Source organism: Trematomus bernacchii, unplaced genomic scaffold (assembly GCF_902827165.1).
Source record: "Trematomus bernacchii unplaced genomic scaffold, fTreBer1.1, whole genome shotgun sequence".
Taxonomy (NCBI): Eukaryota; Metazoa; Chordata; class Actinopteri; order Perciformes; family Nototheniidae; genus Trematomus; species Trematomus bernacchii.
The window spans coordinates 598,801-623,984 of record NW_022987710.1 but is presented as its reverse complement, the minus strand read 5'-3'; the positions used below and the strand labels follow the sequence as shown (position 1 = coordinate 623,984).

At 44.1% G+C, this 25,184-nt stretch overlaps 1 protein-coding gene across 1 annotated transcript in view; it reads right to left on the bottom strand.

Annotated features, from left to right (window-relative positions):
* frem1b (Fras1 related extracellular matrix 1b) overlaps window positions 1-25,184 on the bottom strand; it is a 139,618-nt gene that overhangs the window by 57,730 nt on the left and 56,704 nt on the right. The window contains 7 exon segments of the mRNA XM_034141012.1: window positions 10,213-10,357; window positions 17,974-18,199; window positions 18,641-18,837; window positions 18,926-19,067; window positions 19,069-19,115; window positions 23,226-23,420; window positions 23,532-23,784. Coding sequence (XP_033996903.1) covers window positions 10,213-10,357; window positions 17,974-18,199; window positions 18,641-18,837; window positions 18,926-19,067; window positions 19,069-19,115; window positions 23,226-23,420; window positions 23,532-23,784 — 1,205 coding nt within the window.

Sequence of the window (25,184 nt, the reverse complement as noted above, 5' to 3'; positions counted from 1 at the left end):
AGATAGTGAAAACTACCCTTGGATGATGGGTTAGTAGACTAAAAGCTTTAGGAATCTAAAGTACAACATATAATAAGTACCCTGTATCAAGATTGATGCAAAACAAGTGACATTTGACCTTTTTAGAGAGGTTTAGCCAAAACCACCCCACCTCTGAGGTGATTTGGGTGAAAATGGGGTTTTTTCCATATCTCTGGCCCCCCTTGGTCGATTTGGATGGTTGACACCTCTTTCTGACCGTTAGAGCCAATATAATCGAAGGGGGAGGCTCCCACACACACACGTTGTGAAGAGAAAAGGTGGGGGCTGCGCGCATGTAAATGTGCAGCAGAGTGAAGCGATCTCTAGCTCTGGCATTTGGAAACGAAAAAGCAGTTTTATTGCTTATGGATTATCAGAAATCATTTCAAAGAGGGCACAGATACATTGGATGAACCTATGGATTAACTGCAGCATCGTATTTTTATCGTTTTAATGCCATTGAAGACCAGTTTTGACCAAGGTAAGCCATGTTAGCGTTTCTAGCTACCTCGCTCCACGTTATGATGTACGCTTTCGTTTATAGCGTCGCAAATGTCTATCACTGAGTGTTGAGGTGGGCACCCCTAGAATCAGTGTCTCCAGGAGAACAAAAACGAGTGGTTGGCTGTGCATCTAGGATAAGTAATAAGGGAGTTATTGTGAGTTTAAGTGCCGTTTTAGGTTACATTTTTTCGCTCGTGGATAATTCAGAGGCTGAGTGTTAGCATTGTGGGGTTTTTTTGGAAAAAAAAATTAAAAAGATCAGTTAGCTGAGTTTCTTCCCGTTACATGGATATAAAACATTCATAGTTTATTAAATATTAAGATTCCTTAGACGTTGTTTCCTGCAAATGACGCGTTTATCCGCCCGCTACCGGGGGGGCCGTGCGTAACAGGTTAAATATTGAATTGTTCTCTCTTAGTAAGATCCCATTTTCAATAAAATTGCGGTCTTACCTTGACTTGAAGATGAAGTCCATTTGCCTATCCTTCTGGACAAAAATTTCTATTACTTTTTTGTAAAAGTCCTCCTTATCTTCTTGTAGTTTCAAAAGTCTATCATAAATCTAATCGATAGATTTATGATTCAAAAATTATAAAAGTAGGGTAGACACATGTGGATATTATCCGGCTGAACAAAACGTGCATTTATCTAACAGGTACGTTTCCCACAGATCTTATTTCGAGCTATTTTCTAAAATCCTATGGAGAAACCTCATTGCTTTTTTGTCGAGGGAAGCCATGCGCAGCTTACTTCCGGGTTTTAGGACGCGTCACTGCACCTCTCTCGTCTCCTCTTCACACACCACACTTTTCGCGGCACACGTACTTACAGCCAATCAGCTTTGAATTATGTGAGATGACGTATGGTGGGGATGGCAGCTCAGTGCCCCTATGGTCATTATTTTTTTGCCACACACATTAAATAGGAAAATACTCTGAGCATGCGCAGTGTAGTTTTTACAGTCACCGTTCACTTAGACAGTGAGAGGGAGGGGCATGATCAGGTTTTGTCCCACATGGCTCTAAACAGCTCAATAGGCACACACTGTAGACACTAATTAGAAGAATACAGACTAAAACAGCAATGTACAGACGAATCAGGTGATTAACCATGATCTTAAAATATATTTTATATTTTTATTTTTATTTGTTTTGCATTTTTTGTAATCATTATTTGTAATACTTTCTGCTGACACTGGGCTGTGCCCCACCTGCCCCTAATGACCAGTCGCCACATGGATAGGAAACTAAATACATTTGCACACATCTTGTGTCCATATCTTTCTGTTTTGGTGGTCATGCCACAACCGTGCATGTGAATGCATGCGCGAGTCATGGTAAGATATCTGGATTAAGAGGTTGCTTTTTCTTTGCACAGCATGAAAGAAAGGCCAAATGAATGGGCTGTGATTTTAGTTTTTTTAACCTGTTACGCACCTTCCGCCCGGTACCGGGCGGATAAACGCGTCATTTGCAGGAAACAACGTCTAAGGAATCTTAATATTGAATAAAACTATGAATGTGTTATATCCATGTAACGGGAAGAAACTCAGCTAACTGATCTTTTTACATTTTTTTTTTAAAAAAAACCCACAATGCTAGCACTCAGCCTCTGAATTATCCGCGAGCGAAAAAATGTAACCTAAAACGGCACTTAAACTCACTCATAACTCCCTTATTACTTATCCTAGATGCACAACAAACCACTCGTTTTTGGTGTCCTGGAGACACTGAATCTAGTGGTGCCCTCCTCAACACTCAGTGATAAACATTCGCGACGCTATAAACGAAAGCGTACATCATAACATGTGGAGCTAAGTAGCTAGAAACGCTAACATGGCTTACCTTGGTCAAAACTGGTCTTCAATGGCATTCAAACGATAAAAAAAACGATACTGCAGTTAATCCATAGGTTCATCCTATGTATCTGTGCCTTCTTTGAAATTATTTCTGATAATCCATAAGCAATAAAACTGCTTTTTAGTTTCCAAACTCCAGAAGGAGAAAATCTGCAAATCTAGTTTCATTTCTAAACGCGCAGCCCTCACCTTTTCTCTTTACAATGAGTGTGTGTGTGGGCCTCCCCCTTCGATTCTATTGGCTCGAACGGTCAGAAAGGTGTGTCAACGATCCAAATCGACCAAGGGGGGCCAGAGATAGGTCAAATCCACCCAAATGACCCCAGAAGTGGGGTTTTTTGGCTAAATCTCTCTAAAAAGGTCAAATTTCACTTGTTTTGCATCAATCTTGATACAGGGTACTTATTATATGTTGTACTTTGGATTCCTAAAGCTTTTAGTCTACTAACCCATGATCCAAGGGTAGTTTTCACGATCTGTAAAAAATAATTTTTGGACGGACACTATAATTTACAGTTTTTTACTATGTAAAATCTGAATTTTCTTTAAAATAAAAAACATTTATATTGTTCTGACACTTCTACATCCAACTCACAGATGTAACCTTGCTTTGATAAAAGAAATTATTCATATAACCCTTTTAGAAGTTAAGTTGTAGTCATTTGTTTTGGGCATGTCATTTTCGAGCCTGAAACATGAAAAACAGGCTCGGTGCTTAACAGGTTAAGCAGAGGTCAATAATTTGTACGGCCCTCGGAGGATGTTGAAAAAATTGAAATGGCCCTCGAGAGGAAAAAGGTTCCCCACCCCTGTTTTAAAGCCTTATTTCAAAATTGATTAAATAAAAAATGTTTCTCAACATTCTAAACACAATGCCCAATACTGAAAACGTTTTTAAAAAGTTTTTTGCAAATGTGTTAAAAATAATACAATGAAATATCACATGTACATAAGTATTCACACCCTTTGTTAAGACACTGAAAATTGAGCTCAGGTGCATCCCGTTTCCACTGATCATCCTTGAGATGTTTCTATAACTTGACTGGAGTCCACCTGTAAACTAAATTGATTGGACATGACTTGGAAAGGTACACACCTGTCTATATGAGGTCCCACCGTTGACAGTGCATATCAGACCACAAACCAAGTCATGAGGTCCTGGGAATTGTCTGTAGACCTCAGAGACAGGATTGTATCAAGGCACGGTTCTGGGGAAGGGTACAGAAAAATGTCTGCAGCAATGAACGTCCCAACGAGCACAGTGGTCTCCATCATTTGCAAATGGAAGATGTTTGAAACCACCAGGGCTCCTCCTAGAGCTTGCTGCCCAAACCAAACTGAACATCGGGGGAGAAGGACCTTCGTCAGAGAGGTGACCAAGAACCTGATGATCACTCTGACAGAGCTCCAGTGTTCCTCTGTGGAGATGGGAGAACCTTCCAGAAGGACAACCATCTCTGCAGCACTCCACCAATCAGGCTTTTATGGTAGAATGGCCAGAAGGAAGCCACTCCTCAGTAAAAGGCACATGAAAGCCCCCATGGAGCACCTAGAGGACACTCAGACCATGAGAAACCAAATTGTCTGGTCTGATGAAACCAAATTTGGCCTAAATGCCGAACATCATGTCTGGAGGAAACCAGGCACCGCTCATCACCTGGCCAATACCATCCCTACAGTGAAGCATGGTGGTGGCAGCATCATGCTGTGGGGATGTTTTTCAGCTGCAGGAACTTGGAGACTAGTCAGGATCAAGCGCTCTGGACCTCAGACTGGGGAGAAGGTTCACCCTTCAACAGGACAACGACCCTAAGCACACAGCCACGATAACAAAGGAGTGGCTTCAGGATAAGTCTGTGAATGTCCTTGAGTGGCCCACCCAGAGCCCAGACTTGAACCCGATTGAACATCTCTGGAGAGATCTGAAAATGGCTGTGCACGGCATTCCCCATCCAACCTGATGGAGCTTGAGACGATCTGCAAAGAACAATGGGAGAAACTGCCCAAAGATAGGTGTGCCAAGCTTGTAGCATCATACTCAAAAAGACTTGAGGCTGTAATTGCTGCCAAATGTGCTTCAACAAAGTATTGAGTAAAGGGTTTGAATACTTATGTACATGTGATATTTGAGTGTTTTGTTTTTAATTAATTTGCAAATATTCTTTTACAACTTTTTTCACTTTGTCATTATGGGGTATTGTGTGTAGAATGTTGAGAAAATAAATGAATTTAATCCATTTTGAAATAAGGCTGTAACATAACAAAATGTGGAAAAAGTTAAGGGGTGTGAATACTTTCCAGATGCACTGTATGTGTATGTGTGGGCGGGCGGACTCTCCGGCAGCACTACGACCCAGAGTGCAGGCATATTGTCATTCAAGAGAGAATACGATGCGTAGTTCTTTTGGAAAATAATAAATAATACTCATTACATTGAAAAATGCATTATTTGTGATTAAAATAATGGTTGTTGGTAATGTATTAGCGACCCCCACAGATGTATGATTTCACTGCTTTCATGGGAGCTCAGACCCCTCATTATGGGAGCTCAGAAGAGAAGATCTTTGGAGACTTTGTGCTCAAGTTTGGATTTCCTGCCAAATTGCATCACAACCAGGGCATAGAGTTTGAGAAGAAGCTGTTCTCTCAGCTTGAAGAGTACTGTGGCATCCAAGGCTCACATACAACACCTTACCACCCTGCCGGAAACGGTCAAGCTGAGAGATTCAACCGAACACTCCTGTCCATGCTCAGGAACCTGACAGAGGAAGCAAAGTCAGACTGGAAAAGCTCTCTAGCGAAGGTTGTGCACGCATATGACTGTACGCGCAGTGAAGCAACAGGTTATGCTCCTTACTAACTCCTCTATGGTAGAAATCCTCGGCTACCTGTTGACATCATGTTCGGCCTGACTCCATGTGACCAGAATACTTCTCAAAGTGAATATGCAAGTAAGTGGAGAAGAAGGATGCAAGATGCATACAAGCTAGCATCACAGACATCTCAGAGAGAACAAAAAAGAGCAAAGAAGCATTGATTAGATGTTTAAAATATGATGCCATTTATAACTGTTTAAGTTCTAGAATTACAATAAATACATTAAAAAGCTTACAGTGTAGTGCCGAGAGATGAGAGTCGGAGGCGGTGCATCGAACGTGCAAAGTTTACTTTATTGAGCAGCAGAAAAGCACATGTTGCTGGCTTGAAGACCGGGAAGACAAGAGAAAGAGAAAGGAAGGAGGACACAGTATATACCCCGGAGGTACAGTAAGCATAAGTGTCCGTGCGGAACAATACCCCCAACCTGTAGTTCCATGAGTGAATTATGTATTAATAAGTGATCACTACACAAGCCCCCCCAGAATTCAAACATGGCACAATCCTCGCTTCCGGGAGGAAGCACCACAGGGGCTGAGGAGGGTGGGGTTGCAGGTGAGGGCCGGGCCATGGAACAGGCAGTCGTAGGGGGGCCGCAGGGGTAGGCGTTGAGGCGAACGAAGAACACATCCGCCAGCCGTAGAAAACTGGGTCGCTGAGCCGCGACGTGGGGATGGGCATGAATATCCCGGTGGTCCCCAGCAGGGAGGAGCGCAGCCCGGCCGCAGGCAACGCGCAGCGGCGGTGGACACGAAGTCCTCGGGAGGAATGAGCGGTATCCCCGGGAGGCAGGAGCAGTCTCCCTGGGAGGAAGGAGCCGTGGACAGAGGAGAGGCCAGACAGGGTCCCGAAGCGCGCCACTTCGGCCGATGAAAGCATGGGCGACATCCGAAACTGTCGAGGGGAACCGTGAGCCGCGGTTAGAGGAGAGGTCAGGCAGGGTCCAGTAGTGCGCCACCCAGGCGCCGATGAAAGCGAGGGCGACGTCCGAAGCCGCTGCCGAGGAACGCCCTAATTTATGCAAAAACTTTAAGACCTAATATAAATAAAAGGGTCGCGTTTTATAAAACAATTCACTCAACAATTAATAATCATTAAGGTGGAATCTAACTATATCCCGAATGATTTTGGCACTTCCTTATTGGCGTCCCGGCTCTGCCCCAGAGTTTGCCGCCTGGTTTATTCCTGTCTACATTGCATCCCCGCCAGAGTCCTGCACGGATCTGATTTTCAAGACCCGCTCCCGCCCCGTACCCGCGACGTGCAATACCGAACCCGCCCCGTCGGCACAAGATCCGCAAACCGACCCGAACCCGCATATCCTGTGAGCAGTGAAAACATGCAATTATTAACACACACAGCGTATTTGGCTCAAAAAGCGTGGGATGTTGGTTGGTTATATACCAAAAGCCTCCCAGACGTTGGATTTCGCTCGAGGAAGAGTTATTTACAATGCTGTATTCTCCGCTAGAGAGCTTCACCTCAGCCATTTCGAATGTGGCGCGCTCAGCAGCAGATTGATGCGGTGTAGATATTATGATTATGCGCGGGGGAGAGGTCTGAGGAATCTTTAAACATTAAATTAAATTATTATTATATAAATATATTTATTATGCAACACCCGCGACCCGACCCGCATCTTCTTTGTTTTACCCAGAAGCGAACCCGGATTTTTCTTTGAAAAAATACCACCCGCGAATCACTTTTTTTGTGGGTCACCCGTCGGGTACCCGACCCGATGTAGGACTCTGATCCCTGCATCATCCGCCTGTGCGCATCAAAGACGCAGACTCATTGTTCCCACTAAAGTAGGGGTGAGTGTAGTAAGGAGGCAAAGTTGACGTTAAGTGTGTTGACGGGAGCATATAAGGATTTATCGACGATGTTGAAAATGTAAAAAATGTAGTGTTTAAAACATAACAAAAATGTATGTTTAAAACATAAAGATAAAAATGTTTTAAAAAGTTATTGTTTAATGTTTTAAGGAGGTGACGCTACTCAGCCAATCAAATCGGTGCAGTCAGTGAGTAATTTCAAATGGCGTGCTCAAAAAAGAGAAAGGTAGACAGCGAAAACAAAGCATGTAATGACATTTTCTCTTACTGGACCTCTTTGAAATGCAATTGAATACCCCTGCATTATAGCAACAACAACAATAATAATAGCAATAATAATTGGGAGGGGGGTCGCGGCTGTTCTTATGTTCTCTGAGGGGAGGCTCACCTTCCCACACTTTGAAAACCCCTGCTCTAGATGATAGGAAAGGAGGTTTCAAACTTCCTTTATAACTTCCTTTAGCTTAGGAACCACTGGACCTCCCTTTACGAAAGGAGAGGAGAAAATGCTGCCCCACAATGCCTTGCAGACGCAGCATTTGCCGTCTCACAACATTCGGCCATTCACGGAAACAACCGATTATGACCGAGGAATGATATCATGAAAGTTACGGTGCTTATTAAGTGCTTTGATTTGAACGATCATCAGTATTATAATCAAAAAGAGAAATATTAGTTTTTACTGAAATGATCAAATAAAGTCAACATTTCACAGTCTTTACTGAGCTGTGTGGGGTTTGTTCAACTTTAAAAAGATGTTTGAATGGTGATATACACAGTGATAGATGTTAAGGACTAACGTTTATAATAAATACATTTGTATTGATTTTAAGATCTTTTCATAGTTCATACAATCATACGTATTGGGATCATTTGTATTAATGTGGACCGGAGGAAGAAGATGACGAGCATAAGTTTCACTTTCCTTTTTTATTTCAATTCCAACTTTGGTCATGAAGAATATGTTTCTCTGTTGTTGTTCATAAAGCATAAATCAACAGCATCAGAGCACGGTGCAGAGTCTCTAGATGAGTTTACAGTAGTCCCTCGTTCTTATTAAACATCCATGTTGTAGTCCGCTGTATAGAAAACTGTAGTTTCCATAGTTTACCCACAGCAGCAGACGCACATTTATGACCTCCGCTGGCGCATCATAAACACGTTGGATAGTGAAAGTGCAGTCGGATTCTCTAAAGTACCGCAGTCTCTTCTCCTAAGTCCTTTTGAATTCTCCTATCCACTATCCCTTAACCCCATGACGTTTCACTCCGAGGTCAAGGGATAGACGATAGGGATAGACGTTAGGAGCTGATTTTTGGACTATTCGACCGCAACCCTGGAATAGAGGGACATGAGGGATGTCTAAAATGTATGATCTGTTTGTATTTTGAGAAAAACACATCATAGACATGTTTTTATATATTTGTATACATCTGAGACCCATAATATATGCCTAAAAATAGCATGATAGGTGCACTTTAAGTTAAATTAAAAAGCTTACAGTAAATATAATTAGGCAATTCAATTCATGTTAAAGCTGTGTTGATTTATATACATTGTGCATATTTGTGTATGTAAAAATGATCATAGAATTTATTATATTTTGTTTTGTTTATTTTAGTTTCACACCATCCTTATAACAATAAACCTGTGGGCAAAGGATTCACGTCTTCAGAGTCTTGGTGTACGGAGGGAGTTTATCTGGCTGTTAAGCTATATACACTACATATACCGGGGACAGCACAGTGGATTTATGCAGTTTAGTACAGTAATTCATGTAAGTTAACCGGTAAAGTACCAGAACCAGACCACTGACACATAGAAGTTTGCTGGGATATGTGAGGCATACAGTATATATATGGGTCTGTGTTATGGGTTATAGGTAGTAATAGGGTAAGAAACCTTTCAGTCCAAGATACTTAGCTGCCTGAGTAGCAGAGTAGCATTTCAGTTATCGCCTGGTCAGTGATTTCTGTTGCATGACATCAAGAGGAAGATGCATGTCATGTCCAAGACTGTTGTTGTACAGAGTATCCCCAAAGACTGAATTCCATGTAAGCTACCTCTATAACTCACCAGTTGAAGACATAAGAACTCTGGGAAATCATAATTCTCACTCACATTCCTCACTAACACTAAAAGAGTGGATCACATCAGTCCAATTCTGAAGTCTTTACACTGGCTTCCAGTCTGTCAAAGAATCGATTATAAAATACTGCTGCTGGTTTTTAAAACACTGAATGGTTTAGGACCAAATTATTTTAACTATCTCCTGCATAACTATGAACCATCCAGGAGTCTCAGGTCTTCTGGGACGGGTCTGCTCTCTGTTCCAAGAGTAAGAACTAAACATGGAGAGGCAGCGTTTAGCTATTATGCCCCGACTATCTGGAACAAACTCCCTGAATCCTGCAGGTCCGCTGCAACTCTTACTATTTTCAAATCCAGACTGAAAACTCATATTGTTGCCGCTGCTTTTGATTGAGCTGCAGTATGGCTTCTATTCATGTATTCTATACCTGTTGTGTTTATCTTATTATCTCTGCTTTTCAATGCCTGTTTTTAAATGCCATTTTATAATGTGTTTCTGCTGTATTTCATCGTAAATGTATTTTATTTTATTTTGTAAAGCACATTGAATTGCCGTGTGCTGAAAGGTGCTATATAAATAAACTTGCCTTGCCTTGCCTTGCCTAATGTCGAGACGACATTCATTTTGGAGGGGAGAGTGTGGGACCCATAGTAAAAGTAGGCTTGGTGATTAACATGAAACTTATGTTGTTTGTTTTTGTATGTTTTTGTAACCTGTGTTTATTCGATTTATATATGTGCAATGCTAAAATTAGTGAAGCTTACACAGGCACGGGGGGGGGCAGCTCGGGAGTCCATCAGGTGAAGCGCGCAAAGGTAAAGGGATCGCAGATTGGACAAGAGGAGTGTATGCAGACTCGTGATGTAAAGTGCTTGTGCTCATGTAAACTGAAGAACTGAAGTTATTTTTTAACTTATGCATGCCTGGAAATCCCTTTTGTGTCCGTGTGTGTGTGTGTGTGTGTGTGTGTGTGTGTGTGTGTGTGTGTGTGTGTGTGTGTGTGTGTGTGTGTGTGTGTGTGTACCTCAGCAGCCGTGGCCTCTCATCGTTCAGTGGCAGCACGGTGACCCTGGCCCTCCCCTGCACTGTGTGGACACCGTCTGTCAGCTGCAGAGCCACCGCGTCCTGCAGGGTCTCTGTGTCATCGTGCATGTACACGATCTTCATGCCTGCAGAGGGGGGGGGGGGGGGGGGGGGGGGGGGGGAGCAAGAAGATATAGAAAAGTTATTAATGTAGTTCTTGTTTATTTCATTCATTTATTTGCTTACATTTTCATACTATACTGTGCATATACTTTAATAATAGTTCAGGAGAGGCCGGACTGTGAAGGCTAATACAAGGAAGAGCAGCGACCATAAGCCTTTAAAAACCTTATTTTAGTGGGCTGACTTAATTTACAGTCAGTCCCTCTAAGTATAACATAGAATATGTTATTTTTTGAAGAAGAAGTTTGGCAACTTTGACCTGCTGGTGGACCAGATGAAAAATCAAAGGCTCACTAAAGTCAGATGGATTCATCAAAGTTATTGTATGCAGTGCTTGAAGTTGGGGGAAAAAAGTGCCAGTACTCCTTTATTTACATATAAGCATGTGTATCAGTAAAGTCCTTCTCAGTCTGCTCCAAGTTTAATTATAATGCCCTTTGTTGGAAATATATAATAATATTTAAAAGTGGAGATGGAGCCCTTCACACAGGGTTCAATTTATAATCTGAGGGTCTTTAAAACTAACGTTAGGAGCGAGGATAAATATATCAATAACAGCCGGGTAATAACGTAAATAACGGCTGATATTTATATACCGTGGAGGCAGAGGTTGCGCTAGACTTTTTCGCTGCCCGTCATTTTGACGGACAGGATCGCAAAATGTCCGTCCAAATCCATTATTACCCGTCGGCCTGTACACAACTCTGCCGGGGGGGAGGAGAGAGCACGCTCGTGAACTGTGTTATGCATGCCCACAGCACCTCGCGGGAACGCGCACAGCGTAAAGCAAATACTTTCGTTGATCTGTTCGGCAAATTTAGGTTTGGAAACAATATCATTTCCTTTTGGCATGCATAACACGGCATAATACCGGAGCCCCGCTGCGGGGAAACTTTGGCGCTGTTCGGAGTTTGTTCTAATCTGTCAAAATGACGGACGGCTTTCTGATTTTTCCGTCATTGTTAAAAAAAAATTGGTTAACGCGACCTCTGCTTGGAGGTGAAGTGCAGGCAGGGGTGTAGTGCTAATCTGCTAAAGTGCCGGAGCGCACCTATGACTCGCGCATGCATGTTGTGGCACGACTACCAAAACAGAAGCATATGGATATAGTTTACGTTATAAAAGTGTACGAATGTATTTAGTATCCTATTCATTTGAATATGTTTAATTGGGGGGTGAACCTAACATCCTCTTGGGGGGTCCAGGGGGCATGCTCCCCCGGGAAGATTTGTTTTACATTTTGAAGTTAAATGCATCAATCTGGAGGCCAAAATTAAGGACTAGATCTATGGATACATCTCTCAACAACACCCATGTGAAACAGAACTGTAAACAGATTTACTTTTTCTTTGTGCATATTTGACTAATTACTCCCCTTTTAAACTGTATTCTTGTTTTACTTTCCTATAGTATGAATTGGAATTATTTCACACCTGTTTTGATTTATTCTCTTATTTTTTGGAAACTATAAAGATCATATAAAGGTGTGCCTTGGAAATATTTGTTTACATAAATAGTGACCAAAAGGTTTGACACTGAGATAACTTAGACTAAAGTGAACTATCTAAACCCTCAGAGAGTCCTTTACCTCACTGAGCTGTAGTTATCTCTCTCAGTCTGACAGGAGAGAGCTCTCCTACAGCTTGTTGTAGAAACGCTGGGTTACGTATTGTAACCCTTGTTATATTAACACAGGCGGAGCCCTCGACTGGACTCTATGGGTCCTACCCTCTATGCAAGCATTCACCTACTGAGATTTCTATAGACGTAGCCGGCCCCGGGGCGGGCCTACCTGAATGCGCGCGCATCTCACCGTATAAAAGGAGGCCTCGCCTCCTGACTATCATCCTACACCTCTCTTCAGCGAGCGGAATAGGACAGACAGTGCCCTGAGTAGAGGGTTAATATAACAAGGGTTACAATACGTAACCCAGCGTTATATCTCTCACAGGCTCCGCCCTCTACTGGACTCTATGGGTACAGTGGGTGGAGCCCTGATGTATACGCGCACTGTCGTCCAACACCATTCCACCCTACTGACCCTGACCGGCTTTTCTGGTCAGCAGCTGCTGCCCCACACTCTCCCTTAACCCGGTTGTGACCGTGGAGAAGTCTGGGCTGCGGCTGACAGAGCACACCCTGCTGCGCTTACCTCGCAGAAAGTGTGCTCGCAGAAAGTGTGCTCGCAGAAAGTGTGCTCAAAAATCAGGGCTGGGCCCCCCCCCCCCTCCGCCCATAGGCAGATGGGGAGAATCCCCAGCCCTGTATGGGCTCACTGTGCACCTACCTCTCTGAGTCCCTAAGGATCACAGGGAGAGTGCAAGTGCCCATGCCCCACACTCAAACACTGACCCCGTGTGTGTGGACACTAAAATGTGGAGGGCTACCTTGCCCATCCCAGGACCTCAGAGGGCCCGGGAAAGGCGAAGGTGCATTACGTCCGGGGAGGGGGTCAGATGCCTACTGACGCGGAGAAAGAGCCAGACATGTCCAAGAGATCAAACTTTATGAAGGGGCCTGGCGTCGACCAAGACGCCGCTGTGCATATATCCTCCACACTCACACCGTTGAATAAGGCTGTTGATGCAGCTACAGCCCGTGTGGAGTGCGCACGAATCCCTGCGGGGCAGGCTCTCCCTGCCGGTCCGTAGGCATGTGCAATGCACTCACAGAGCCAGCCTGCCAGGCGTTTCTTGGACAGAGCTTTCCCGATCACCCTACCCCTGAAGCACACAAACAGCTGTTCAGTGCGTCTAAGGGCAGCCGTGTGCTCCACATAACATGCTAGCGCATGCACCGGGCAGAGGAGGTGCAGTTTAGCTTCCCTGGTCCCACCATGGGGGGGGAGACTAAAACCCCCTAACTGAATAGCCCTCGACCTGAACGCACTCCTTAGGCTCTTGGGCACAAAGGAGGCGTTCGGTCTGAGTGTCGCGTCGCTCTGGTCATCCCGAATCAGTAAACAGCTCGGTTGCACCGACAGAGCAGTTAACTCGGACACTCTTTTGGCTGACGTTAAGGCAAGAAGCAAAGCTGTCTTCCACGACAGTGCTTTCAGGGAGGAGAGCTCCAGAGGCTCAAATGGTTCTAAGACCAGAGCCTCGAGCACTTGGGGCAGGTCCCACTGCGGGGTGGAGGCGTGCCCTACTGGGCGCAGCCTCCTGACCCCCTGTAAAAACCGCGACATCAGTGGTTGACCAAAGGCTGACCTGCCGCCAAATCCCTCATGGCAGGACGAGATGGCTGCTGCATACACCTTCACTGTGGAATGCGCCAGCCCTCTGTCCACCAGTAACTGTAAGAAGGATAAAATAGAGCCTAACTCACAAGATAGGGGCTCTATTCCCCGCTCCTCACACCAATGCTGGAATCTCAGCCACTTTGGCCTGTAACAGGCTGTGGTGGATTCTGCTCTAGCTGCCTGGATAGACTGAATAACGCTGTCAGACAATCCACCCTGTCTCAGCCTGTCCCTCTCAGGAGCCAAGCCTGGAGAGGACAGCCCAGAGTGGGTAACGCCCCGATTGCACCTGCTTCTTGAGACATCGCCCCCCAGAACTGGGGGATTGCCCAGGGCTGGCCCACCTTCATCTGTGTCATCTCTGAGTACCACGGAGCCCCGATGCGATCCGGTGCTACTAGGATGACTGACAGACGTTCTCGCCTCACTCTCCCCAGGAGAGGGAGAATGAGACGCAGCGGTGGAAAGGCGTATAGCAGCTTCCTTGGCCATGGCTCGTGTGCAAACGCGTCCACCCCCAAGGGCGGGTCATCGCTCAGGGCCATGGAAAACCACAGGGCACAGTGGCTGTTGCGCCGGCTGGCGAACAGATCCACTTCCGCTCTCCCGAACTGGGCCCAGATCTGCTTCACCACCTCCGGGTGAAGCGTCCATTCGCCTGGCAGGGGGCCGCCCCTCGAATTGACATGCCGGAGGACTAACACTACCGCCCGCAGCTCTAGGAGGTTGCTGTGTCGAGACTCTGTTAGAGCCCAGCGCCCACCTTTAGCCCTCTTCAGGCAGGTCCCTCCCCATCCCGTTCTGGATGCGTCCGTGAACACTGTGACCCAGCCATGACTATGAGGTCGTCTAGGTAAAAGAAAACTCTCATGCCGTGGGCGCGCAGCGGTTGAAGCGCTGTGGCCACACATTTGCTGAATGTGCGTGGGGATAGGGAATAGCCGAACGGCAGCCTGTTGTACTCGTAGGCTATCCCCTGGAAGGCAAAAACGCAGATACTTTCTGTGCTCTGGAGCAATTTCTACATTAAAGTACGCGTCTTTCAGGTCGATGGTGGTGAACCAATCGCCTGGCTGCACAAGCCCAGTAACTGTTTCATAGTTAACATGCGGAATTTCCTGAAGGAAATGTGGTGATTCAGGCCCCGGAGATCTAGAATAGGTCTGAATTCCCCTGTTTTCTTGAGAACCAGGAAATAAAGACCCTTTTCTCTGTGCTGAGGGTGCACAACAGACACAGCCTGCTTCTGCACCAGAGCCTGAATCTCTGCTGAGAGGAAACCCATCTCCTCCTGGGAAGACAGATTTACCTCTCGCATGCCCCTAAAAGGAGGTGGGATGCTGCAAAACTGGAGTGAATTGCCCCGTTTCAGCGTCCTGTCCATCCACCTTGTCAGTACACAGCTGAGTTTCCATTCCCCATAACATTGTGTTTATGGACAAGCCCTCAGCTGTGGGGCCGCAGCTATGAAGCCGTGATACTCTCTGGTGACCCGTTCCGCCGCAAAACTCCCCATGAATGGAAGATTTGCCCATGGAGGGTCGACACAGAAAGGGCCGATTATTTACTGAGGTACCTGAACGCACCGCCTCACGCTCTTGTGTGAGCGCGCGCTCCACCATAATGCTGTTCTCACCACTACGGTAAACAGCATTAATCGGAGTCTTTATAGGCGTAGTGTGTTTTTACTAAGGTCCCTGAACGCACCGCCACGCGCTCTTGTGTGAGTGCGGGCTCCGCCATAATGCAGCCTTTACCACTACGGTAAACTGCATTAATTGGAGTCTTTGCTCTAGGCGTAGTGTGTTCTCTGACAGCAATACGCCGGCCATAATGTCCCTGTACCCGCATAGCGCTTTCCTTTAGATAGCACTCGGTTCATCCCTCTCATCTGCGCATGCCCACTAGCCACCTCCCTTACAGGAGCTACAGCTGGGGATGTGGGAGCCAATGGGAGCTGAGCTCCCATTGGCTCCCACATAACTCGAACCCTGCCTTCACAACTTAAATAAAATAGTGTAGCTGTACAGCTCCATCAGATGACCTCCATCAGAGGACCCATTTTGAAAAACTCATATGCGTTTAAAAGGGTTGTAACTTGCAGTCTGTTCAATAAATCCATGTACACACGTTGTAAGGGAAGTTGCCGTCTTTATTCTCCGTCTCTAGCGTCAACTCTTTTTACTAACCTCGTCAAGCCTGAACCTCCTAGCTTGTTACTTCCGGTTTCCAGATCAGGTATACCAAAATAAGGGTACTGCGTGTAGCAGTATAATTAAACATTACAAAAAGAGTAGATCTACTAGAGTTTTGTACTCAAGTACATGTACAAGTTAGCATACTCAAAATACATGTCAAAATGTACATAAAGAAATATAAAAGAGTTACGGAACGTCTACACAGCAGCGTTAAAAAAATCTTGAAACGCTTCTGCCCATTCACTTTGAATGGGGTGACGTCACTTTCCCTCACTTTTCGCCGAACTGCATTGTGGGCAGGCGAGCGGAGATTTTCAGGATTTTCAGGATTCAAAGTTGAACAATGTTCAACTTTTGAGGCTGAGGTGGAAGCGTCAGCCAATCAAATCCCGTGTACGCAAATCTGACAGTTCAAGCTCTAGCCAATCAAACGGCGTGTATGCTGGGAGAGACATACCGCAGGTCATTTCCTCATATTCCAAAAAATGGAGGAGAAATTAGCGGTAGGGAATCACCCGGTGCTTTATGACCAGTCCCTATTTACCTACCGGGATATAAACCGGAGGAGCCAGGCATGGAGGGAGGTGGCAGAGACAGTGGTAGGTTTTCGCCTGTTTTGGGAGTTTATATCCAGTTTACTTCGGGCTTTTTGCTTCGTATGTCGCGGGCGGGAGATTCATGTGATTGGTTGCTCGCAAAAAATCCTCAAGCTTCAGATACGCCCACCTCCAAGATTTTTTTAACGCTGCTGTGTAGACGTTCCGTTAGTGTTGTGATGAGGTGCTGATCTGGAAGTAGAACTAAGCACATATATTTTATTTGGATTTGTTTATTTTGAGAAGGCCTGAGGCCTACACCTGATAATAAATTATCAAAAAAAAAAAAATATTCACTGAGTTGAGTAACTAATTGACTCAGAATAACCCTACACTTAAACAGCAGAATAAAAACACATCGTGGTCGCAAACATAAGCCCCATTGCAGCGCCAGCCATGCAATGTGTCTCCCATCACCTAAAACCCCTGACTATTCTCTCAACTCAGTATTTACATTCTTTAATGCAATGAAAATCATTAATATCTTTATGTGCATTGCGCATTCACTCATCGAGCTTGTTGTCTCATTAACTGGGGTCTTCTTCACAACGATAGCTGAGGATTATGGGTAGTGTAGGGTCTTCGGCTATCCAAAACTCAGAAAAAACTATTTGTTTCTCAGAATCAAAAGGGGAAAACACAAAAGCATTGTACACAATTTAACCAATCAATGTTGTGTAACAGGACAAACGGGTGTCTTTTAGTTGATGAGTAGAGCAGATATCACTGTGAAATCAATCGACAGTGAGGACAATACTTGCTTCCGGGTGTAAAATTCTCTGTTATCCAATGGGATGGACCCTGGTTTGCCAGGCCAGCAAGAGCTGCGTCCCTAGCAACCACCTTAGTTACTAAGAAAAGGCAGAGATCGGAAATACTGTTTTCACCGCGTGAGAGTTGACAATAACTTCACATGGACGCTGGTCAATAGAAATTAGTAGGGGGAAAGACGTAGCAATCTTACAATTTCAGGGGGTGCGCGCAGAGCAATCTCTATAGTTTACATACGTAGTATTTACACAAATATGTGTTGCCACAATTACAACCATTTGTATACCAATAGATTCTGGCCTTATGACTGAGGCTGTGAGACTCATAGTAATGTTTTGAAGGAACTTGATAAATGATTAGCTATTCTCAAGTTTCATTGCTGCTTATCTGCCAATTGCACAATTTCCATATTCCACAATCATCATCGTCGTGGAACGGAGTTTCTTTTTTCAAGTGGATGCAATCAAATAATTTCAATTAATATAGGGAGTCAAGTCTTTAGTTTGGTGACAGTGTAATAACCGTAATAATGTGCAGCGAGGCGGTCATTATTGAAAAAATAACTTCAGGCTGATCAAGATCCTCCGCTTCGTCTCAGGCTCCGTGATCACCCTGTCAGTTGTTATTTTTCTCCCATGCATTTATTTGCAGAAATAAGTTTCAACATCAAATTGAATTAACTACGGTGGAACAGAAACATCTACCTTTAGAGAATGTGGCACTATATGGTGATATAACTATTTGTCACAGTGACTGATTGGCCTCCCTCTCACCTTGTTGGAGCTCCTGCAGGGTGAAGGAGGTGATGGGGAGGCTCCTCTGCAGCAGCTCCGCTCCCTTGTCCGTGTAGCGGCTCTTCTCCGAGCCGTAGATGCCGTTGATCAGACTCCCGTGAGCCGGCGGCTGCACCACCGTGAAGGTCAGGGTGTCCAGGGGGGAGTCCAGATCAAAACCGTTCAGAATAGACGGAGTCAGCTCCCTCATCCCGCCCTCGTTCACCTGCAGGAGATGAAGAATGGGGATAACTCCACAGAGCGCCCCATGAGGCTGGATTCAGGAAAACATGTTTCAGGTCCAGGCCGACCTCCATCAGAGGACCCATTTTGTAAAACTCATGTGCGTTTATCGTGCTTCTATGCAAATAATGTTTCCTTGCCAGTATTAGGTTTGTGGCCTACACTATTTAAACCAATGTCAACAATACTCCTTCTTACCCTTAACCTAACTTATACGTTTGTAAACGTAAGCAAAGAAGTTAACGTTAGTGCAGGAAAATAAAATCAAAAAGCTTAATGTAAACATTTTAGCAACATTAGCTTGCTATAGACATGAGCAGAGTATTGGCTGACATTACTAAACTAATAAGGTTAGATAAAGTTAAGGTAAACATTTGTCTTAAAAGAAACAAAATAAGAAAAGTTAGTCTTGAGGTGCACGTACCGTGAAGTTGGCGAGCAGAAGGGAAGGCGTTTCATCATTGGTTGGACTGATGATGATGTAAAAGGGGACGGGGGCGGAGCGGTGCAACCCATCACTTACACTGATGGACATCTGGTCGATAGTTGGCTCCGCCCCTTTGCTTTCTGATTGGACGTAGTTGATTAAACCCATGGTCAGGTGGACAAGACTGAAGGATTCTAGGAAAAACAAATAAATACGCCAGGGTAAGGTCAGGTAAATGCTCAACACATACGCACATGCACACACTCACACACACACACTGACCAACTCTGACTCCTACGTTGCTCTTCTCGGAGCCTGACGTCGGCAGGGTGTTTTCCAGGTAGCCGTGCAGGGGTGGAGTCTCCAGGTGAAAGGTCAGCTGATCGGGGGGGCTGTCAGGGTCTGAGGCTGCCAGGACCCCCCCCACAAAGACAGGAAGAAGAGCCCTCATCCACCATCAACATGGACGCACCTGCACCACACAACAATGACATAAATCCACCATATTTTATTGCTTATTTTCACAAAAAACGGAAGAAAAACTTTAAAGACACGCAAATAGTTTGTACATTTGCTGATAGCAAAAGCCAAGAAGAGATGCAGATAATGGCAGAATAAAGTAGTAGAGTATCAGTATTGTCCTTTAAAACTCTTTAAGATTCACTTATTGTAAGTATTACATTGTTATTATTATTTTTGGGATAAAAAAATAAATGTCTATAAAAAATGTAATCTATTTAAATAAAATGATCATTATTACCCATCCATTCCTCCAGCCCATTGTTAGCAGCTTATGAATCCAACACTTGGGCGGGCCATCTTCCTTTACACCATGTTAATTAACAAGCAGAAACACCTTTGGACCTGTGTCCATACTGCCAATAATCCCGGTTTATGTAATAATTGTATACAGTATGTGTATGTATCAATTGTGGAAATGTGTGTTAGCACAATGATAAACAGTCCTGGATCTTGCTGATGAACTAAGATATAAAACAAGGTAAAGCTGGTTTCCTCGTGTTCCGCCTTGCTAATGAGTCTTTATTCACTGCTAATGAATTAAACCAAGAAACACCACCACCTAACCACCCCCACCCCCATACACACCCTGCACTGCTGGGTGGTGCGAATTAATGGGTAGATATTCTAGGATTAGAGAGTTATCCTGCCGCTGGTATTGCCTCAGTAATCCGGCTAGCGAAAGGCTAGTAGACATTGTCACCGAGGGATGAGCCTCTTTCTGCTTTGGTTCTGAGAAGGTTCACTCTCTCCTGGGAACAACACACACACACACACACACACACACACACACACACACACACACACACACACACACACACACACACACACACACACACACACACACACACACACACACACACACACACACACACACACACACACACACACACCACACACACACACAACACACACACACACACACACACACACACACACACACACACACACACACACACACACACACACACACACACACACACACACACACACACACACACACACACACACACACACACACACACACACACACACCACACACACACACACACACACACACACACACACACACACACACACACACACACACACACACACACACACACACAGGAGAGTGATAATCTCACCCAGCATGTGGTTCTGTGTGTTTCTGTTATACCAGCAGATTTAACTTAAAACACGTCAGTGTCAACTTCGTCAGCCCTGCCGAAGGGTGACAACAACACACACACAAACACACACACCAGAATTACCCTTAATGCAATCTGCAAACAATGACACTCTGGACAAGGAAAAACACACATGCTGACAAAAGGTTTTTTCAAAAAAATTGTTTAATTAATAATTGAGATACATTAGCTCCAAGTTTCAGGAAGTTTCTAGAAATATGCTTCCCTATGGAGGTAGGAATAAGGAGGTATAATTAGGTAGAATCAATGAAAAATTGTTGAGATGTTTTGCAGATATTATGTATCAGTATTTTAACTTTGAATGAAAAGGCGACAGAAACTGGATGTTCGCGTTATGGAACAACATAAAAACTACTTTAAAGGGGACCTATCATGCAAAATGCACTTTTGTACGTCTTTTATACATGAATATGTGTCCCCAGTGTGTCAGGGAACTCACCAAGTGTCAGAAAACACAACCCTCTCTCTTTTCTTCCATACCCAAATCTCTAAAAACGGGGCTGCAACGGATCTGATACAGACTGATACAGATTTTAAATTGTTCTGACGTCAGAAACGGGGAGCTCCGCCTATATCGGCAACTCTCCACCTATCAGGGGAATGGGGGGTTGGGCCACGGCCATTGCCGTTCGAAAGCGCTGGAGACGCTGTAGTACATATGCCAGGCCTGTAAGTGGCGCTGTAGTCTGCCACAAAAGCAGCGAAGAAGACTTCTCACAGAATCAGCCCTTGCAAAAACAGGGCTGGAAAAGAGCAAATAGAGCGAAATGAGGCATGGCTAAAATGCATGATCTGTTTGGTATTTTGAAAAAAATACTTCACAGACATGTTTTATATAGGTCTGGCCCTACAATATATTATTCAAATATAGCATGATAGGTCCACTTTAAGGGTTGTCCTAAGGGTTTTAGTTGTTTAGCTTTTAGGGATCTTTGCATAGTTCAATTTAAATGTGGTCTAAATACTTGTCTTACATACTATTGCAACTCATTTTGCAATTTTTGCTGATTGTACGGAAGGGAAACACAAATGCAAATGAATACCTGTTTTGCAATTATTTTGGGCCAAAGCATTTTACTATGATGGGAAAGACATACAAATATTTGATATTATTTGATCACATCTTTTGTCAGGATAAAGCAGTTTATAACAATAACTCATAATTAATCTAGCTAAAATATGGTAGTGGTTCAATGCAACAAAAAATCATTACTCGTCTTAGATCTGTGGTACTTTTCTCCTTATGCTACATACGCTTTAGTTACTTGACAAAAAAAAGATTTTATACAAAAAACATCTTAACAGTTTATAAAATATGATGTTTGTTATTAATTAAACTACACAACAGTGTATACAAATAGCTGAAACTTATTTTGATGGTTTGAATTCATAATGAATTTACATTATGTAAAATCAATCAATAATGTTACAGTTTACCGCTTTTCCTTTTCAAATTGATTATGTAACGTTACTAATGTTGAGGTTTGGCTTTAACACTGGGAAGATGTCTCTTTGGGCTCTTGGTAATTGTGTGTCATTTCTCACTATTTTAACAAACCTCAGATTGATCCATAATGGAAATCATTTTTTCTTAATAGTTTAAAATAAGCCCAACATCAACCAAATATAACAGCAAAATAAAATGGCATTATTATTATTTATGTCTTTTGATATAATAGAATATAATAAGAGTCACTTGGGACCTTTTATTGTGGTAATATTTGAACTACATTTTCCTGATTATACTTCAGGGTTCCTATGGTCATTAAAAACCTGGAAAATTCATGGAAATTCAAAATGCAAATTCCAGGCCCTGGAAAAGTTATGGAAAACAATATCTTTCCCAAAGTTTTGGAAAAGTCATGGAAATGTAACCAAAGTTGCATCAAATATAATTTAATTTGATTTAATCGCCGAAATAGTTATACTATAAGGATAATAAATAGTGTATCGTATAGTAATGAAACGTAAAATGGCATTTAACTGTCGCGGTATTTTGCTGGTGAGAGATTTTAGTTGCTTTAGCCTGTAGGAGCTAGTAAGCCTACTATTTGATTTGTTTTAGATAGGCACAACATGTTTCATATGCAGACCTTATTTTCCAGCTTACCATGTTAAAATAAAAATTGGATCTTCAAAGAGCCCGATTACGATGGCCAGTCAGGCAAACAATTACATTAAATCATTCGAAATCGACAATCGGGCTCGATATATGGTTAAATTAAAATCAGCCTCTCATGAGCAAGGCTGAAAATAATTGTTTTATCATGCCAAAAAGCTGCTGTGTCGTTTATTGCACCTCAAAACATTAAAACAAATCCAGAGTTCAGTGTTTCTGTACTTCCTCTGAGAAAAAAGGACAGTAAAAGAAGAGCTCTGTGGCTTCAGGCTTGATCGCCATTCAAATGACAGCGTTGTTTCCCCCAAAAGTGGGCGGGGCCGTAAAGTGACGTAGATTTTACTCTCATCTATGGACATTGATCGCCTACTGCTATATTTAACCATATATCAAGCCTGATCGTCGATTTCCAATGATTTAATGTAATTGTTTGTCTGTCTGGCCATTGTAATCGGGCTCTTTGAAGATCCAAAAATCCATGGTTTTCTTACATTTCTGATCGGATTGGCAAAAACTTCAGAATTTGTAGGCATGTATGGCTAGAATGGGTGATCTGTTTGGTATTTTGAGCAAAACACTTCATAAACATGTCTTTTATATATTTTTATATATCTGAGACCTATGCTATTGCCTAAAAATAGCATGATAGGTGACCTTTAAGTAAAAGATCGGAAGACTTCCTCTTACAGCAGCCAACAAATAAACTGTTCCTCACATCCTCAAACTCAGCTGTTACATGTGACAGGAATCTTACCCAGAGTGATAGATGGGACTTCATTGTTGACAGGAAGAATGGTGATGTTAAGGTCGTACACAGGAAGTGTACCATGAAGAGGCACTGGTGGGGGAGGGGCATCTCCGTAGCAACAGCCATCTGTTCCTCCGGCCTCCCCGTCAGAGATGATGAGGGTGACAATGTCAACCACTGGATCAGGTCCAATCTCTCCTCCTGACACACAAGCCAACAATGTGTTCTGTATCTGGGGAAACTGACACAACCATAACACAAAAAAGTGACCTGATGAAATGAGCATTGTTCTGTTCCATGACGCTCTCTCACCAGTGTGGACGTAGTAGACGTGTCCCTGCAGCAGGTCCTGCTGGGAGAACTTGTCCACGCTCAGCCCGTCTCGCTGCAGCTCCCCCCTGCCAGGCCTCCGAGCCAGCATGTACATCAGCCTGGAGTCCTCGCTGTCCCGATCTGTGGCCGACAAGTAGTCCACCGTGACCTGGACCCGCCCCCGCTCCTGGCAGCTCAGCTCCCCCCGTAGACCCCCACCCAGCTGGGGAGGTTCATCGTTCATCTGCAGAACCTGGGGACAGTAGGAGAGGAATCATTAGAACTATGGTGACTTCAAAATCAGAGACAAAGCATTCATTTATCATACAGTGTAGTTTGTTTGTTAGTTAGAAACAAGGCTTGATTAAGGAAATGGAAACATTTTTGATTTATACATAATTTATAAAAAGCTTTTTGTTGTCCGCTCAGGAGACTGAGAACTTTTGGGGTGCAGGGGGCCCTCCTGCAGACCTTCTATGACTCTGTGGCGGCCATCTTCTATGGTTTGGCCTGCTGGGGCAGCAGCATCTCGGCTGCTGACAGGAAGACACTGGACAGACTGGTAAGGAAGGCCAGCACTGTCCTGGGGGGTCACACTGTGGAGGACTTGGGGGACAGGGCAGTGATTGCTAAGTTGTCATCATTGTTGGACAACATGACACCCCCCCACCCCCCTCCAGTACACCCTGTCTGCACTGTTCAGCTCCTTCAGTGAAAGGCTGCCCCCCCCCAGGTCCTTCGTTCCTGCAGCGGTCAGACTGTACAACAACCATGGCCCACGGTAGACCCCCCCACACACAACAACAAAGACAAATAAAACCCTGTTGTGCAATATGTAATACTTCTCTATGACTCGTATTATTACTGGCTGCCTTCTTAGTAAGACTTTTTAATACTGTAACAAAGATCTGGTAATACCTCTGCTGCTATCACACTACTTTCTTCATACAACACTTTTTTATAAATACTCTTACTGCTACTTATCTTCTCTATCTGAATGTGTTTTAAATTGTAATTGTGTAAGTTTTATTTTAGCATTATGTGCATGCCTTAGTGCAGCGGTTTTCAAAGTGTGAGGCGCGCCTCCCCTGGGGGGCGCCAGAGAGCTTCAGGGGAGGCGCAGCGTGAGAAAAAATAATAACGAGAAAAAGACGAGTAAAGTGACACTTGCACACTTTTGGCTGTCTGTGGAGACCGAGTTCCCCCACCTCGCCAAACAGGCTGTAAAAGTGCTCATTCCCTTCACTTCCACCTACCTGTGTGAGTGGGGGTTTTCCGCATTGACTTTGATCAAAGGAAGTGCCGGTCAAGGCTGCAGCCAGAGGATGATCTGCGTTTATTCCTGTGTGCATCAAAGACGCAGACTCATTGTTCCCACTAAAGTAGGGGTGAGTGTAATAAGGAGGCAAAGTTGACGTTCAGTGTGTTGCCGGGAGCATATAAGGATGTATCCACGATACATGTTAAAATGTTAAAAATGTTTAAAAGATATGTGTTGAGAACACGGCGTGCGAAAATATACGGGTCGTGCTGCAGCTAGAAGGTGTCGGCGACTGACATGCAAGGAAGAACGGCTGTCCACAGGCTGTTACAACTTTAACAACTTTATTAACTTCTAGGGTAGTGAATTGAACATGCTATTGTAATTGGGTG